Here is a 16,399-nt window from a genome sequence, read left to right on the forward strand (position 1 = left end):
TGTGGTACACATATGTAGAGGCAGGGAAAACACTCATACACAAGAAATAAAAATACATCTAAACAATGATCTGCCTATGGCTAGTGGAACTTTTTGGTCTTTTTATGTTATATTAAAAGGAGTTTAGAGTAGTGAGATCTAGGTTGTAAGGATGGACAGAAAGAAGAATCTCTACATGAATATTTGGGAAGCCTCTAAAAGATCTGCTGCACTAAGATGTTGGAAAGTAAGCATGGTCCTGTCTCTAGAGGCACTGCAGGTGTGGCTGCTGTCACATGTGCATCAATAGGTGGCAGAGAGAAGAGAGGCTATGTCTACCCTTGTGTTCTGACCTGTGAACATCTGAATGATCAGTAACCTAACACTCCTGGTAGAAAGCTGTCCTGAGATGGTCACCAGTCTGGTGCAATGCAGGCCCTGACAGCTCCCAGGATCAAGAGCAAGATGAAGACTAGAAGAACTGTGCTTTAAGCTCAAGACAGAAGACCCTTGCACGGGGCCACTCAGGTAGGCCAGGCAAGGAACAAGTCCAAGATGACCGAAGTGCCACAGGACCCAGACAGGAAGCTAGCCTGAGACGACCACCAGTCTGGTGCCTGGAAGGCCCGGGAGGGGGCATAGCACTCCTGAAATGACTCCAGACATGCAGAGACCCAGGTGCTATGAAAAGGAGTAAGTGATGGAGAAGTAGAAGCAAAGGATGTGGGCACAAGGAAGAGAGGCAGAACTGGAAACTCGAGGGTAGCGAGGATCAGCCTGATGTGAGTGGCTGATAAGGACACCTGGGACCATGGCGGGTCCCAGCCTGTGCTGCCACTGGGGGCCACATCTGGGTCTGTGACTCTTCAGCAGCAGGGGTCTTCTATCACCAAAAACTAGGTGGACATTCTTGGTGTGGGCTGCTGTTTAGGGACATGTGGATGTCTGAGAGCTGTGCAGAACTGGCCCCACCCCTCACCTGGACATCACGGGAAAACTGGCCCTGAGGGCATGATAGCAGGAGAGCCAACCCCACCCCTTGCCAGCTGCAATACTTGGGAGTGGCCCCCACATATTCCAGGAGCTTCAGGAAGCCATCACCTGAAAATATGAATGTGGGAGATCTGGGCCTACCTTCTTCCCCACTGGTCCCTGCCCACCTGTGGCAGACAGGAGACCTGGCCCCTGGATTGTGAGAACAGGAGAGCAGGCCCTGCACCTTGCCTGGCAGCACAGTAGAGCTGGCCCTTTATGGTGAGGGCGCAGGTGAGCCAGCCCTGAGGGCATGAATATGGGAGAACTGTCCCTGCATCTTGCCTGCCATGCAGTGACACAGATAAGGGAGTGATGACCCCCACCACCATCCCTTGTCAACTATGGCATGCAGGAGAGCTGGCCCCAAGGTCATCAGAGCAAGAGAGCTGGCCCTGTCCCTCACCTGCTGCAGCACAGAAGAGCAAACCCTGAACCTCTCCTGGGCAGCATAATGGAGCTGGCCCTGGACGTGGGGGTTGAGGGTGAGCCAGTCCTGAGGGTGTGAGTGTGGGAAAGCTGCTTTTAGTCTGCTGGACGGTCGTGCAGATGAGGGAAAGAGCCCTCCTCTCCTCCCTCATCCCTCCATATCTATGACAAACAGGAGAGCTGGCCTTGTCCCCCACTGACTGCAACACTTGAGAGGGCAGACTGGCACCTTGCCTGGTCAACAGGGTAGAGCTGTCCTGGTAGCAGGGTTTTGGGTGAGCCAGCCCTGAGGGTATGAGAACAAGAGAGCTGGTGGGCTGACCAGCTCAGATACCTCTCAGGCCCAGATCCAGGACTTTGAACTGGCCTTCCCTAACATTTACCCCATTGATGAACTGTTGGAGAGCGTGAAGGGGCTGGTCCTGCAGGATCTCCGTGACACAGGGCAACAACAGGATATCCCAGAGGAGTCCCTGGGAGCTTCCAGTATTGGTAGAGTAGCAGAAGCCAGAGGCTTTGTACCAGACCAACAAGTCACTGCAGTGAACATTTTGAAATCAAAGTATGGGCAAAAGGTATACTGTGGGACACACTGTGACACACTACAACAAACCAAGAAAGAAAAATCGTGTTTGTGGGGGATGTTGCAAGAGTGGGGGTGGGGAGTAGGTAGAAGAGGAGGAGGAGAAATTCACAAAGAACCAGGAAAAGTTATTTTAAAAATATATTCAAAGCTTTAAAAACAGTAAATGAGGAATGTCTGCTTTGATTTAGGGCTGGAAATTAGCAAGCCTGTAAGGACTGGGGTGGTGTCTTTTATATCCGTTGTATATCATTGGGTTTCCTGAAATGTCTGGTGTGCATGATACACATTTATAGAAGAAAAATATAACAAAGAAAATAAAAGAAGCAAATGCCTTTGACAGTCTGAGATCCCTGTTTAGATTTATTTGGATCATGAAAGCATGTGTTGGTTAAGTGGCAAGATGGGATTGTATTTTCTTTTTTCTTTTTGTTTAAAATGATTAGCTTTGGCATGTACAGAGCAGTTTACCTTAGAGTCTTCAATAACATCTGCTCATTCTCGTGGGAAATAGAAGAGGAGTGTTTTTATCTCATAGCTCGGAAACTATTCTGACGGCTCACTTTCCTGTCAGAATCTTCTCAGCAGAACTCCTCTGTGAGCCGCACAGGAGAGAGCTACTCAGACTGTGGTCAGCAGGCGCTTCAGTGGCCCAAAGAGCCTACTCCTTCGCTTCAGTTCCAAATTACAACTTTTATCTTTCAGAGGGTGGAATATTTGCCTGTGTTCTTTAGATTTTAGAGGTGGCACACATTTTATTTAGCGCCTAAAAAGGAAGCGGAGATGGATGTGGTGACTCACAGTAGCGTCCCAGCACTGGGGACGCAGACATAGGATCTCTGTGAATTCAAGGCTGGCCTGTGCTACATAGCAAGTTTCAGGCCAGTCAGAGTTAGAGAGTTACAGAGACTGTCCAAAGCAAAGTGACCAGACATACTATTTATTCATTTCAGCTATCCCATAATGAAACACACTGAGGCTGTGATACGAGCATGACGGTACACACGCTGCTTTTAGGCCTTTCTGGTATAGTCCTAACCCTCGTAGGCACAGAGAACTTTTTCATCGGCCACCCAGAAGAGGACAAGAGGCCTTTCTTGGGGTCCACAGCTAGTAGACCTGCAGCTTCTGGTATCCGTGATCCTTCCATCGATTTAGAAAATGCCTCACTGTGGCTGTGACCACAATCACCACATTCAGAGCAAGAACCATGAAGGAAAACAGGTGCAGATGGCTGAGAGGCTGCTTCGAAATCTCTGCTTCGTGTGTTTGAGGCAGAAGTCCTGGAATTGGAAATAGTTTCAAGTGTTAGCATTACAAATCTGTGGAAGTCTTCATAATGTCAAGTTATACCCTATTAATAATACATACTGTGATACTATGTAAATTAATATGTACTTTCAACTCAATATAGACAGACAATTCTCAAACATCTAAATTCATTATGTATTATACAGTGTTTGAAATACTGGGCCATTTAACACTGTCCTATGCAGCCTCTAAGGTTTCAATGTGCCCAGAAGTAACATAATATTCTCTATTTTGAAAAGATAACTTTTTTCCCAAATTGTCTGTGATGTGGGCACTGGTTGACTTTGTTCCTCATTTAGAAATTAAAATAGATTATTTCTAATGTAATTAAATTATCTGCTCAAACACACACACACACACACACACACATACACACACACACATCTCATGTACTTTTTTCTAGGACTCCTGTGTTGAATGCTAAACTGTGCATCTCAGGAACAACAGATTTGAGCCACATTTTACAAGCCACGGCTGTCCTTAGGTCATGAATACTATGCTCTTGCCTGAATCTCCATTTACAAGTCGGTCCCTCTTCAGGCGAATTGGTCCTATAACAGAATCAGTCTTCCATTTGTATGAAGGAATATCTCGTTTCCTTCTTGAGACGCAGCCTTGATTGCAGCGAGATGTGTGGTCACTGGTATCACAGATCAAAATCTTACACTTGAGATACACAGAACTCAGATGTCTCAAGAATTTAAAGGCATTGAACTGGAATCTCCCGTAGTGCCCAAATAAGGGGTACACCTTACAGGTCTCATCTCGACTACACCTGGAACAGAATGTTGGGACAGAACAGAATTTAGCACGGCAGCTCTTCCATATTTAAATGAGGTGACACAAACATGTCCAATGTGTGACTCTAGAGACCTCTCTAGAAAGATGTCAGTGGGTTAGAGTGTTGTGGGGTCGAGCCATGGGGCTGGCTCTGAGAATCATATTAGGGTTCCCGCCCTCAAATTCCTGGTCCTGTGAGCTACCAGAACATAAGCTCCTATGCACTGGAGCTCAAACGCCTCTCCCAGGATGCTCTACATCGATACACAAGTACTGCTGATTGCCCGTCAACTTTAGAGGGAAAAGACCATGGTGCTTTTTTCTTAAAAACAAAAACAAAAACAAAAAAAAAAACCCAAAAACTAAAGCTGAATCTGTTTTCTTGAGAAAATCATGTGCTAAGGGTAGCACACATTCAGGAACTTTCCATGTATTTGCTGAAAATAGCCAAAGTATACAAAAATTGAAACACAAACAGGCCCTTCGACACAAATTATAAGTGGTTTCTTCCCCATTACCATCAAATATTTTATAGTCACATTTAAAACCTAAGGATTATGCAAAGTCTATCTAAAAAATTTAACATGGATTATCTGCAGCTAGAACATATATAGTGCAATACACACACACACACACACACATATATATGTGTGTGTGTGTGTGTGTATATATATATATATATATATAGAGAGAGAGAGAGAGAGAGAGAGGAGTGTTTATAAATACAGCACTTGTTTTATTAAATCATTACCACTGTGGGCTGGAGAGTGTTCAGTCAATACTTGGCACGCTATCATGGGAGCCTGAGGTCAGTCCCTAATACTCACATACAAGCACACAAGACTAGCGTTCTTGCAGTCCAGGTGTTGTGGAGGCTGAGCCAGGACAACGCCTGATTTTTTTCTGGCTTCCAGCCTACCTGAATTCTCAAGTTCCAGGTTCAGTGAAAGACCCTACCTCAAAAGGTAATGAGAGGATTAGTGGCTGGACCAGTGGTTAGAGCTCCTCTCATGCGAGTTGGGGACCAGGACTTGGATCCTGTTCAGAACCTACATATAAGGGTACGTGTGGTGGTCCACATGTAATTTCAGCACACAGAAGGTGGAGACAGGGAAAACCCCCAAAGCAAGCTGCCCTTGCTTTGGGAGAACAGCCTTCTGGCAAGTTCTATGTTCAGCTGAGACACAGCCTCAATGAATAAGATGTAGAGTGAAACTCCCAGCATCAACCTCAGGCCTCCACAGATGCTCGCACCCATGCATGTGAATACTCACATATGCCAACATGCAAGTGCACATGTACACATGCACATACCACACATATATACACATAAGAAAAAATAATTAACAGGTAAGTCAGAGAGTCTTTGAGGAAGACAACTGATGACAGTCTCTAGCCTTCACATGTGTACATTCACCCACTCCCTCACCACACACACACACACACACACACACACACACACACACACACACACACCAGGAAAAGGAAAAAATGCTGGTGAATGCAAAGACCCATGCATGAGTGCATACCCGCTGCTGATTAAGTCATAGGTTGGAGATGCAAAGTCGGATGTGGGAGAGGCTCTGCAAGTGTCCAGAAACACCACCAGGCTTGGATCTGAGGTGTGCAAAGTGGCTTGGACAAAAAGGGTTTGGTTCAAATCTACATAATACGGTGACTCCTGTATAAGGTTTTCAAAGGAGCCGGACTCATAAAGAGCCATGCTGGTGTTGTATTTGCCCAGGACACTTTGATTTTGTATGACGTCGTCTTCGGTTATGTACAGAATCTCCACAGTTGAATTATACTCCATCTCACACGTCACCACAATCTGAAGGTGCCTCTTTCGGGTGATCACGGCAGATTCTGGAGACTGGGTGAAGGTGATTATGTTCGTATAACTGATAGTGTGGTCCTCTATCTGCAGAATGGGAGAGAATTCAGTTTTTTATGCTTTAATCCATCAATATTGCAGAGTACAGAGAAGGATAAGACTTGTTGGTAGCAACTTAATTTCCTTAAGGCATGAGATAACAGCTTTCATGTCAATATACTCTCGACCTTAAATGTGTTTTACCACAGGGACTGACCAGCAGAAGGAAGTGAAATACAGCTTGTATTAGAAAGACTGAAAGATAGAATTGGGTAGAATTTTCTTTCAATTACATTAATATTATTATGGAATACAACTTTCCAGCCCTTTTATGACTTTAAACTCACCAGATCCGGCCTGTTGGCACAGGCTCCTAGGCAGGCTAAAGCAGAAAGATCACAAGTTCAAAGCTCACTTGAGCTACTGCTGGGTCTGACATGACCTTAATAAGGACTGAATGACATGGTCCCGTCCCTGGGACAGGGCCAGCAAGCCTGGGCCTCCACAAGTGTCGACAGCTGCTATGGGCATAAGGCTTGTTTGTATAAAAATGTCGTCCCTGTTAACTTTAATGGTTCAATGATAATCAGAGATAGCACAAGTCTGGGAGGTAAAGGTGTGGCTAACGTCTCAGCAAAATGGTAAACACTGGGACCTTCAGGCCAGCCCTTAAGGCCATAGGAAAAAAAAACACGAGTTCAAACATACATAATTTCTCAAAAAATAAGGATGTAGTATGACTTATATGAGGGGCTTCACGAATTTAAAAAAACAAAAGCAACTGTGCTGTGAGCCAACCTGTCAGAAAGATACAAAGGAGATAAAGAGATTTAGGGAGTGGTGATCTCAGGGGACCCCACCCAGCTAAGTTTTTTTGTTTATGCTTCCAAAAGCAGGCAGATTCCTGAGTCCAGGGTCAGTCTGGGACAGAACAGGGTTAGACCCAGGTGTGGTAGAAATGGTAATTTCACGTTGGGGTCCTACCCAGCTAGTTTATCCTTTGTGTTTAACAGAGACAAGCAGATCTCTGAATTTTTTTCATTGTTAAAAGATGTGTGCTTGCTGTCTCTTAAGAATTAAGAGACTAGAGTCACAAGATACTGATTCATAGGGTAATCAAAACAGAACCTGGAGTAAATGACTGGATTAATAGGTAAAATAAAAGACCGGGCTTATCATCTGCAAAAGATGAGCTATCTATAAGTTTTGTGGGTTTTTTTAGGAGAGAGAGAGAGAGAGAGAGAGAGAGAGAGAGAGAGAGAGAGAGAGCTGTCTGTAGCCCTCCAGAGAAAGCAGAATGTAATCTGAGAATCTGTCTCAACATAGGTTGTCAGCTTGGACCCATGATTTGACTTCAAGTCCTTTGTTTTGCTGCATCCAAACAACCCTTCCTTGGAACTCCTCTTCAGGCCAAGACTGGTCCTTGGCAAGCTACACAGTCCAAGGTCAGCCTAAACAACTCAGTGAGATCCTGTTTTGAAATAAAAGGTAAAAAGGAGACTACCGCTCAGCGGCAGAGGGCTTGCCTGGCCTGTGTGAGGCCCTGGGGTTGATAAATAGAAGACTGAACTCCACAACATGGTCCCTCCACAAAGAGGCCTAAGTTAGTGTTGTCTAACCAGGCAGGTCCCCAAATGTATGTAGGTGGAAGCTTGACCTTGGTGGGCCATAGACATCTGTGAAATAATAAAGCTTGTGTGCTTGTTTTTGGAAGAAATAAATGAACAGAAGAAAATGTTTACTTTTTGTCAACTCCTCTGGTCTAGCCTCCATTCTAAATCACAAAGTGGTTTAAGTTTATAGTATGTATATTAAGGCACCTAAGAGTGTTGACAGTGTTTAAGATCTTAAACGGTATTTCTAAAGCACGCAGACCAAATCATGGACTTACAACTCCTAATATTTAAAACATGCTTTTACTTTATGTCTTTTCAAGGATAACGAGATCTTAAATCCAGCCCAACTTTATCAGATATGGAATGGTGACGTTCTGTACAACTTTTCCCAGTAGGCTTAAGGAACCCTGACCAACCACCAAAGATATTCCAAGTCTCTCTAGTGAGGTTTCGGAGCTCTCTGCCTTCTGTGAAAAGCAGCCATTCTCCAGTTCGCTTACAAATAAAGAAGACAAGGGTGCCTATGTGTGTGAGTGAATGCGTGCACGGCTATGTTCATGCCTTTGTGTATGAGTGAATTGTGCACAGCTGTGAGCGTGCCTCCTCAGTCCAACCATGTGTGCCCGCTGTGGTTCGTGAGAGAAGCGACACGTTTCATACCTGGGCGTCACCGCACCTGTGAGCATTTGACAGACCCCAGCTGTGAGTTTTACAGTACCTTTTTGATTGTACCGCATTCATGCAGAGGGATAGAGAACTCTACAACGTTTGATACACTCGGTCTGCAAGTCGGGTCGTTTAGCTGCAAATTGCTCTCATGGTAGTTAAGTGACTGTAGGTATGACTTGCTGATGATGACTCTCATCTTGTCAGAAGCACAACTTAAAGATGCTATCAAGAAAGGGGGAAAGAATGATCACATTTGGGCCAGCTGGGAACTTTGCACTTTTAAAACTTCTATGTGCAGACTATTATTCTCTGAAAATTTAACCTGCTGGAATCGTTGTCAGACACCTTTAATTCTAGCAGCTAGGAGGTAAAGGTACCTGGATCTCTGTGAATCCTAGGTCTACATAGTGAGTTCCAGGGTAGCAGGGGCTACATAGTATCAAAAAAGGAAACAACGATAACAGCGGCAGACAACCTGAACCCTCTGTGCTGAGAAGACAGCTGTCAGTGAGAGAACTTTCTGCCCAAGTGTAAGGGCCTGAGTTAGAATCCCAGCACACCCATAAAAAGCCAAATACGGCTGTATATGTGCCTGTAACCCAAGCGCTGTTGGGAACAGAGGCAGGAGGATCACTAGGGTTTGCTGGCTTCCAGATTAAGACCCTGTTTCAGGGGAACAAGGCAGAAAGAGCAAGAGCAGGAGCAGGACATTCAATGTCCTCTGACCTCTATACACACACACACACACACACACACACACACACACACACGAATGCATGCCCACTCTCACACACAATAACTAAATATCCAAACTCACAGTACCTTGAATGGAAGAATTAGGTGGAAGACTGACACAGCCTCATAGTTGGGTGAGCTTTTCACAATGCTCACTGCTACCTTGTTTAGCGCTATAATCTATACATCTGATGTTAGATCCATTACCTTCCCCCTTCATCCCTAAGCCCCTCCCAAGTACCCCCTCCCACTCTTCCCATGTCTCCACTTCTAAATTCATAGCCTCTTCTTACCCAATCATTACTGTTACTTTTCTTTAAAATTATGTCATTACCGAAGACGTTAAACCAAGCAGATCTTGGGTTCTACAGAAATCACTTTCAGATTAATGGAGTCATTCACTTCCTCCTGTGGTAAGCAAGGCACAGGGCGGATCCTCAAGCCTCCAGGTTAGCTATATTCCCAAGTACATGTGACAGGTTGTCAAACAAGGCTAGCCACACTCAGGCTAAGAATTAAGGAGAAGGCTCTGTGTAAGTAATAACCGGAAAGCTCAAAAGAGCTGAGGGTTGTGAAAGGTGACCTACTAGTGTTGACCTCTTGTACGTAGGTTGAAGCGTAGGAAGCAAAGAAGCCTCTGTAGGAATTGGCATAATCTGTAGACAGCACAACAGTCATGGCATCAGAGGAAGACTCAAAGGTAGGTGTCCCACGGCCGCACACCTGTTTGAGCAAGCCCGATGTGGTAGAGGGGCCATCGTAGACTGCGATGAAGTCAAATCGGCAGTATTCATCCATTTCTAGGCTAAGAAAGACAGCCTCTGGTGTAAAAGCCTTTCAAACAGATTCATTGTTTTTAATCATTCCTTCTAAAGTCATGAAGGATTTTTCCTTACAATGACATCTCAGATTTATCAGGACAAACCTGGAACTTCATCAGTCCCTTCGTGGTACCTCAGAATGACCAGAAAAATAGTCAACAGCACTGTTAAGTGTGTTTCTTTCTACAGTGGTTCTCGGAAAAGTACCTACATGTAGGAGCATGTTTTTTTTATTTCTCCCCAGGTTGGTTCCCCAATTGCCAGGGGGTCACTACAGTAGACCACAATACTTACAAGAGCTCTGTAAAATTCAAGTTTATCTTATAGCCTTTCTCCACTTGTATGTGCCACACACAGTATGCCAGCTCAGGGTGTGGCCTTGGATAATTGGGGCTGCTGAAGGATCCTTCCAATGTTTGCAGGTAACCACCGCAGTTTGGAATAGCTGGAGAGACACAAAGACAGTTGGATTTTTCTGTGATATATGGAGTTTAACATGTCCTCCCTGAGTGTCACACCACCCCTGTCTTCTCTGTGGGTCACATTGGAGGTCTTCTTCTTCTCTTAGCATCAGACCTTTTGCCCTTGGGACACCTGAGAGCACATCTCTGCCCCGCTGTCAAATCATAATAAAGTGACTGAACTGGCTAGAGAGGCCCTCCACCACCGGGACCGAGCTGCAGAAAGTAGCCACGCTCTTAGGGCTGGTGCTAAAGGATCCTTACCTATCATCACTGTCCAAGATCGCTGGCTATCACCAAAGGAGCTGTTGTTCTACACTGCCCTTTCTTAACATGTCTGCTAGGACTTCAATATAGAGTCCTCCACTACTCTCTCCTCAGGCTAATATTCAAAGTTCACCTCAGATGCAACCTTTCTCTATCCTTCCCTGCTATTGTACATACTGTAGAGGGCAACATGACAGAGAAAACAGAGAAGCAAACTGAAGACACCTATGGGTATAAAATAGTTTAGGTTGGCTGGCACACAGGACCCATGTTAAGTAGGGTCTCCATGTCAGGTGTGAGGAGGTAGCCTGGGTCCAGCTCTGGAAGAGCTTGATGTCTCTACCTTGTTGATTCTGTAGCACAAGATATCTGTGTTAAGATCAGCTCTTCTAGAAAACCAGAGTGAAGTTCTCCTTATGAACCTGCTGGCTCAAGTCCATGGCATTCTAGCTGAGGGGAATTGGGATTGGGGGCCAACTACATAGAATTGTGTAGCACCTGACTGCCCCCAAACTGGCTCAGTCTCACCCACATTTGCTTGGTTGTCAGAATCACCCCCCTCCCAGAACTTGATAAGCACAAAAGCTCAAGAGCCTCAACCCACATCTAATGAAAGCAGCAGGTTACAAAACAGGCTAAACAGAGTCCTTTGGGCTCAGACACAGTGCTTGTCAACCTGTGGCTGTGTGGTGAGCTTTGGGACTGGTTAGAGGAGGAAGAGCATCAGGAGCTTCCCCAGAACCAAAGAATCAGATTTCAAAGGTGACTGAACCCGTGACTCTTCTGTGCACGGCCCTGGAGAATAGCCTTTTCACCAGCTATTGCTATGAGGGAACAGACTCAAGAACACCATGTCCCCATCAGGAGCTGGTGTAACCAGTGCTCACAGAGGGCAGGGGAAAGGGTCATGGACAACTTACTGGTACCAGAGGAAAAGAAATAGTAGAAGATAAAGACACTCCTTTGAACCCTTGTCCAGTCAGTGACTATCTGAAACGTCAGTGAATTGGCCGATGACTCAAACACAGGCACGAAGTCATTTTTGCTGCAGGCCTCCCCTAGCAGAGGCCCACTGGTGGAGCGTCCATCAAACACCTTAATGCTTTCATTTTCACACCGACTGTCTGGATCCAACCTGGGAACAGAACACACCTGTGGTTGGAGAAGAGCCACCAGCGAAGTGGCTTTTAAAAGGCATCGTTCCCTGTTCGTATTAGCACAGCAGTTTATTAAGTGGGAGCAATCTGGTTCATTTAAATCAGTCGTGAGCTCCATCCCTCTTCAAGATCAATCAAACCACAACCTTAATGGGCTCAGTGAACTAACGCGCAGCACTTGATACTTAGTAAATGAACAGAAATAGGCCTAGAATCCAAAACTATATTCCTCTTCCTCCTCCTCCTCCTCCTCTTCTTCCTCCTCCTCTTCTTCCTCTTCCTCCTCCTCCTCCTCCTCTTCTTCTTCCTCTTCCTCTTCCCCCTCCTCCTCCTCCTCTTCCTCTTCCTCTTCCCCCCATCGCCCCTGTTCCCTGAGACTGCATGGTGACTAATTAGTATAGATCTTTCTAATTTAGAATCCGCCTCACTGATATTTGGTATCCAAGCTTGCTGAAAAAGCAACTCCTCCTCCATGGCCACCCTCCCATGGACATCCCCCAGCTGCCTCTTCCTCCCCACCATATGCTCATTCTGGAGGACGGTCCAATGCCCTGCACTGAACAGGGCAGCTTGGGATTTCTATTTTCTGTGCACACCATCAGGCTCTTTCAAAATGTCCGTAGAGGATCTGTGTCCAAGATGGCTTTGAGAACCTGAACTCCCTTCCACCTTTTTTTTTTTTTTTTGGTTCTTTTTTTTTTTTTTTCGGAGCTGGGGACCGAACCCAGGGCCTTGCGCTTCCTAGGTAAGCGCTCTACCACTGAGCTAAATCCCCAGCCCCTCTTCATCTTTTTCTTTTTCTTTTTCTTTTTTTTTTTTTTTTTTGGTTCTTTTTTTCGGAGCTGGGGACCGAACCCAGGGCCTTGCGCTTCCTAGGCAAGTGCTCTACCACTGAGCTAAATCCCCAGCACTCCCTTCCACCTTAAGCACTTCCCTGACATTTAGCTTTGGACCAGGGACTTAGCCGTGCTTGACCTCAGGTCCCTCTTCTGTACAAGGTTTTGTACTTGGCCATCTTAGTGTGATGCACCTTTCATGGGCTTCATACACAAGATGTCACCCCAACAAATAAATGACTTCTTTCTACAGAGTTTTGCTCTTACTACAATCCTGAGCGCGCGCTCTCTCTCTCTCTCTCTCCCCCTCTATATATGTGTGTGTGTGTGTGTGTGTGTGTGTGTGTGTATGTGTATGGGGGTGTAGGTTTCTAGTGTTCCAGGAAGTCAGTGAGTTTGCCTTTCACTGAAGGTCAGTCAATTCCAGCTTCTGCATTACAGAGCCCTGGTTCTCCAAGTTCAGTAGCTGGAACATTGGCAAGATCAGAGTCACTTGAGAGTGTTTCTTATGCAGATTTTCAGGCTCCACCTATCTTATTTAAATTAGTATAGACCCTGACTGGGCCAGCTTGTGCACTTTGATGAACCCTCTAGGTGAATCAGGCTGCGACCAAGAACCACAGATTTAAAGAACCGGAGTCCTGGAGCAAGCATGCTGTGATCCCATTGCCTTCTTTAATCTATTATTAGTGGCCTCGGTCCAGAAAGTGGCTTCTCTGAACTTTCTTATCAGGTCACGCCTGATGCAGCTGGGGCAGATCTTATGAAGTCCTGAAGCTTTGTAGTACAGAGTCTCAGATCTTAGTGTGGCATGGTTAAGACATCATAAATATATGTATAAATGTATGCAGTTTTTAAAATAAAACTTCAAAAACTGTCAAGGCTAGCCCCCATCCTCCAAGACTCCAATCTAACTGCCTAGGAAACTTCCATGATGGCTCTAATATAGACCAGAATTTGGAGTCAGAGTTTAAGATTTTAAGACCTATAGTCTAGTAATCAATAGCTGGGTACCAACCTTGATCGGTGTGAACACTTCTTGATGAACCTCCATATGCTATCAAACTTCCTGTGTCTGTAGCTCTAACAATGGCCTGTGTGACCCAGATTTTTGCATGCCAGACTTTGGTGATGACCAGTGGCCATAACTGTTGTCATCATCATGGGGATCGCATCAGCCTACAGAAGCAGCTGAGTTCCCTCTGCAGAGAGCTCTTCTCCTACCCCAACATGGCAAGAGTCAGCTAGCTCCCTCCTGGAGAAACTGAAGCCTCTACTTACTGGATGTGGGAGAAGATGATTCTGATGCTCCTGTTTTCAGGTCTCTCTATGGTCCAAGTGCAGTTCTCATCAGCATTGAGATTTAGGATCAGAGCCTTGTGGGTCTCTCCCAGATTGGCCCCTCCCAGACTGGCCGTGCATCTTGGTCTGCCTGGTAGATGGCATAGTTGGCACTGAGGAAAGGAGCAGTCCCTGACTCCCAGCAGGCACTAGGACTCAACCTCCCACAGGAAGGGGAAGTAATTGACCAACATATAACGGACTCCACACTTTTTTGTGTGCTTTTATTTGATTACAGCTTTCTCTCCTTTAGGGTGTTGATGGATTTTGTTTTCTAGGTTTTTAGGACTTCGTTGTTGTGTTGGGCTTAAGGGTTGTTGTGAGAAAGAACTTAAAGTGGGGTGGATAGGGAGGAGAAGAGGCTCTGGGAGGACTTGGAGGAAGGGAAGAATATGATCAAAATAGGTCAGCTGGGCAGTGGCGGCACTCACCTTTGATTCCAGCACTCAGGAGGCAGAGGCAGGCAGATCTTTGTGAGCTCCAGGCCAGCCTGGTCTACAGAGGAGTTACAGGACAACCAGAGCGGGGTTGGGGATTTGGCTCAGTGGTAGAGCGCTTGCCTAGCAAGCACAAGGTCCTGGGTTCAGTCCCCAGCTCCGAAAAAAAAAAAAAAGAAAGAAAGAAAGAAAGGACAACCAGGGCTACACATGGAAACTCTGACTCAAAAAAAGATGTTTTAAATAATAAAAAAAAAAAGTATTGGACAAAAAGGATGGGCCCAGCGAGATGGCTCAGTGGGTAAAGGTATTCGTCGCCAAGGCTGACGACACATATCCAGTCCACAGAACCCACACGGGAGGAGGAGAAAGCCAACTACAGGAAGTGATCCTTGACCTTCATGAGTACTGTAATATGTGAGTACACGCGTGCTTGAGCACACACAATAAATAAATGTAAAAAGAAAAAAATTAAAGACCTGGAACCCAATAAAAAATGGGGAAAGAAAGATGTGGAGACATACATTAGTGAGTGCAGCATTTGGAAGGCTGAGGGAGGAGGCTCCTGTACAGAAAGGCCAGCCAAAGATTTGTAGAAAGACCCTGATTCTTTTCTCTCCTCTCCTCTCTTTCTCTCTCCCTCCCTCTCTCCCCCCTCCCTGTCTGTCTGTCTGTCTGTCTGTCTGTCTGTCTGTCTCTGTCTTTGTCTCTCTGTCTTTGTCCAGCAAGGACAAGAACAGACACATTTTCCAAAACAGACCAATAAAACCCCTGTGTACTTAGAAACAAGCCTTCATAAGTTCTCTTTCACCCATGACTGATGAAGGAACTGTCTATCTTTACCTAACAATAACTAGGTCTGTATTCATCAGGAAAAGAAAGCAAAGGGAACAGAAGAGGTGGCACAGTCCCAACCACCCAGGGACATCTTTATTAAAACCTTCTGCAAATTCAACTGTCTTTTCCTTTTCTCCTCTCTTTTTGACTTTAAAGAAGTTCTGTGCGTAGTTCTAGACATAAACACTATCATATTTTAAAACCTTAGGCATTTTCCTTCTTAACAGAGACCCATTTCTTGTAGATGTAATCTTTTATAGCTTAACAGATTATTTCTCTGCCATTGATTTGCCCTTTTAAAAAAAATCAGCAACTGAAACTTACTTTTAAAAAAATTAGGCCAGTATCTAGTCATGTAGTTATATAGCTTTAGGATTATTTTCCTAAGATATGCATTAAAAACAAAATTGTATGTCCCCCTTTTTAATTTCAGTGACCATGGCCATATGGTCCTTAATGAGATGACTATTAAGTCCAGAGAGCACAAGGGTGAGTTATTCTCTGTGTTAAGAGCAGTGGCGGACATGGAAGCCTTTTTTGTTTGAGTCAAAGAATCTGGTTCAATTTTCTTACCTTCAGCTGCTGTAGAATTGAGCTGTGCCCTACAGGAGACAGCTAAAATGGCCCAAATGAACAGCCTTCCAGTGACCTCCATCTTGGCAGGGTGCCTCAGAGCCCTCAGGCTTTTTATAGTTTTCTGAGTTTTGTCGGCTTCCTGGTGTCTAGGGAAACGTGTCGGTTTGGCCACACCAAGGGTGGTGCTGGTGAGAGCTCCACAGCTGTGGAGCTGTATCCTGGCCAGCAGTTCCTGGTACAGCACTCACCCTTCCAGGTCGCTCCTCAAAGGGCTATGGGCCAGCCAGCCCAATTCTGCACAGAGCTCAGCAGCTACATAGAGCTCCTATCACCTTGAAACTGCTCTAAACTTGAGCCTTGACCCTGTCTGTGCAGATTCTGAATGAAGGAGCACTGCTCCAGGATCCGAAGCTCAGGAAGCCAAAGGGTAGCAAATCTTGGACCCATCTGGGCCCTCAGATGCCTACAGGAGGCTGACCCAAGGGGTAGGGGAAAGACAACGATGTGGAAGAAAAGACAATGTAGATCAGGCCTCCCTGCAACCCTTCGAGGATTCTTGACCCCTGTCTCTCTGAAGAGGCAAACATGGATGGAACTGATTCCCTCAGAGATAGTAGTCCTGGTGTCCAACATGAGGCTAAGGAGAAGAGTGTGCATGT

The 16,399-nt window shown here is 45.5% G+C and overlaps 1 protein-coding gene and 1 non-coding gene across 3 annotated transcripts; one reads left to right on the top strand and one right to left on the bottom strand.

Moving 5' to 3' along the window:
- The first annotated feature begins 237 nt into the window (after positions 1–237).
- Positions 238–366, top strand: LOC120100418 (small nucleolar RNA SNORA17). The gene has a single exon (XR_005500177.1). It is a non-coding gene; the product is annotated as a small nucleolar RNA SNORA17 (small nucleolar RNA).
- A 2,581-nt stretch (positions 367–2,947) lies between these two features.
- On the bottom strand, positions 2,948–16,072 carry Cuzd1 (CUB and zona pellucida-like domains 1). Of its 2 annotated transcripts, NM_054005.2 has the most exons (9): positions 15,738–16,072; positions 13,831–13,981; positions 11,477–11,691; positions 10,123–10,273; positions 9,595–9,812; positions 8,322–8,494; positions 5,644–6,035; positions 3,841–4,109; positions 2,948–3,306 (listed from the first exon to the last, which is right to left on the bottom strand). In NM_054005.2, the coding sequence occupies exons 1-9, from the start codon at positions 15,817–15,819 to the stop codon at positions 3,134–3,136; spliced, it is 1,824 nt and encodes a 607-aa protein (NP_446457.2). In that variant the 5' UTR covers positions 15,820–16,072; the 3' UTR covers positions 2,948–3,133. The 2 variants fall into 2 exon arrangements, with proteins under 2 accessions (NP_446457.2, XP_063123846.1); XM_063267776.1 differs by lacking the exons at positions 10,123–10,273; positions 11,477–11,691; positions 13,831–13,981; positions 15,738–16,072 and having other exon boundaries at positions 9,605–9,737.
- Between the last annotated feature and the right edge of the window lie 327 nt (positions 16,073–16,399).

Source organism: Rattus norvegicus, chromosome 1, assembly GCF_036323735.1.
Source record: "Rattus norvegicus strain BN/NHsdMcwi chromosome 1, GRCr8, whole genome shotgun sequence".
NCBI classification, from domain to species: Eukaryota; Metazoa; Chordata; class Mammalia; order Rodentia; family Muridae; genus Rattus; species Rattus norvegicus.

Coding starts and splice junctions, on each gene's coding strand:
- Cuzd1 (NM_054005.2), bottom strand. CDS start 15,819: ATGGAGGTCACTGGAAGGCTGTTCATTTGGGCCATTTTAGCTGTCTCC. Junction 8,495..9,594: donor CGTACAAGAGGTCAACACTA/GTAGGTCACCTT, acceptor CTTTCTTGATAG/CATCTTTAAGTTGTGCTTCT. Junction 6,036..8,321: donor AATGCGGTACAATCAAAAAG/GTACTGTAAAAC, acceptor CCCATTCTGCAG/ATAGAGGACCACACTATCAG.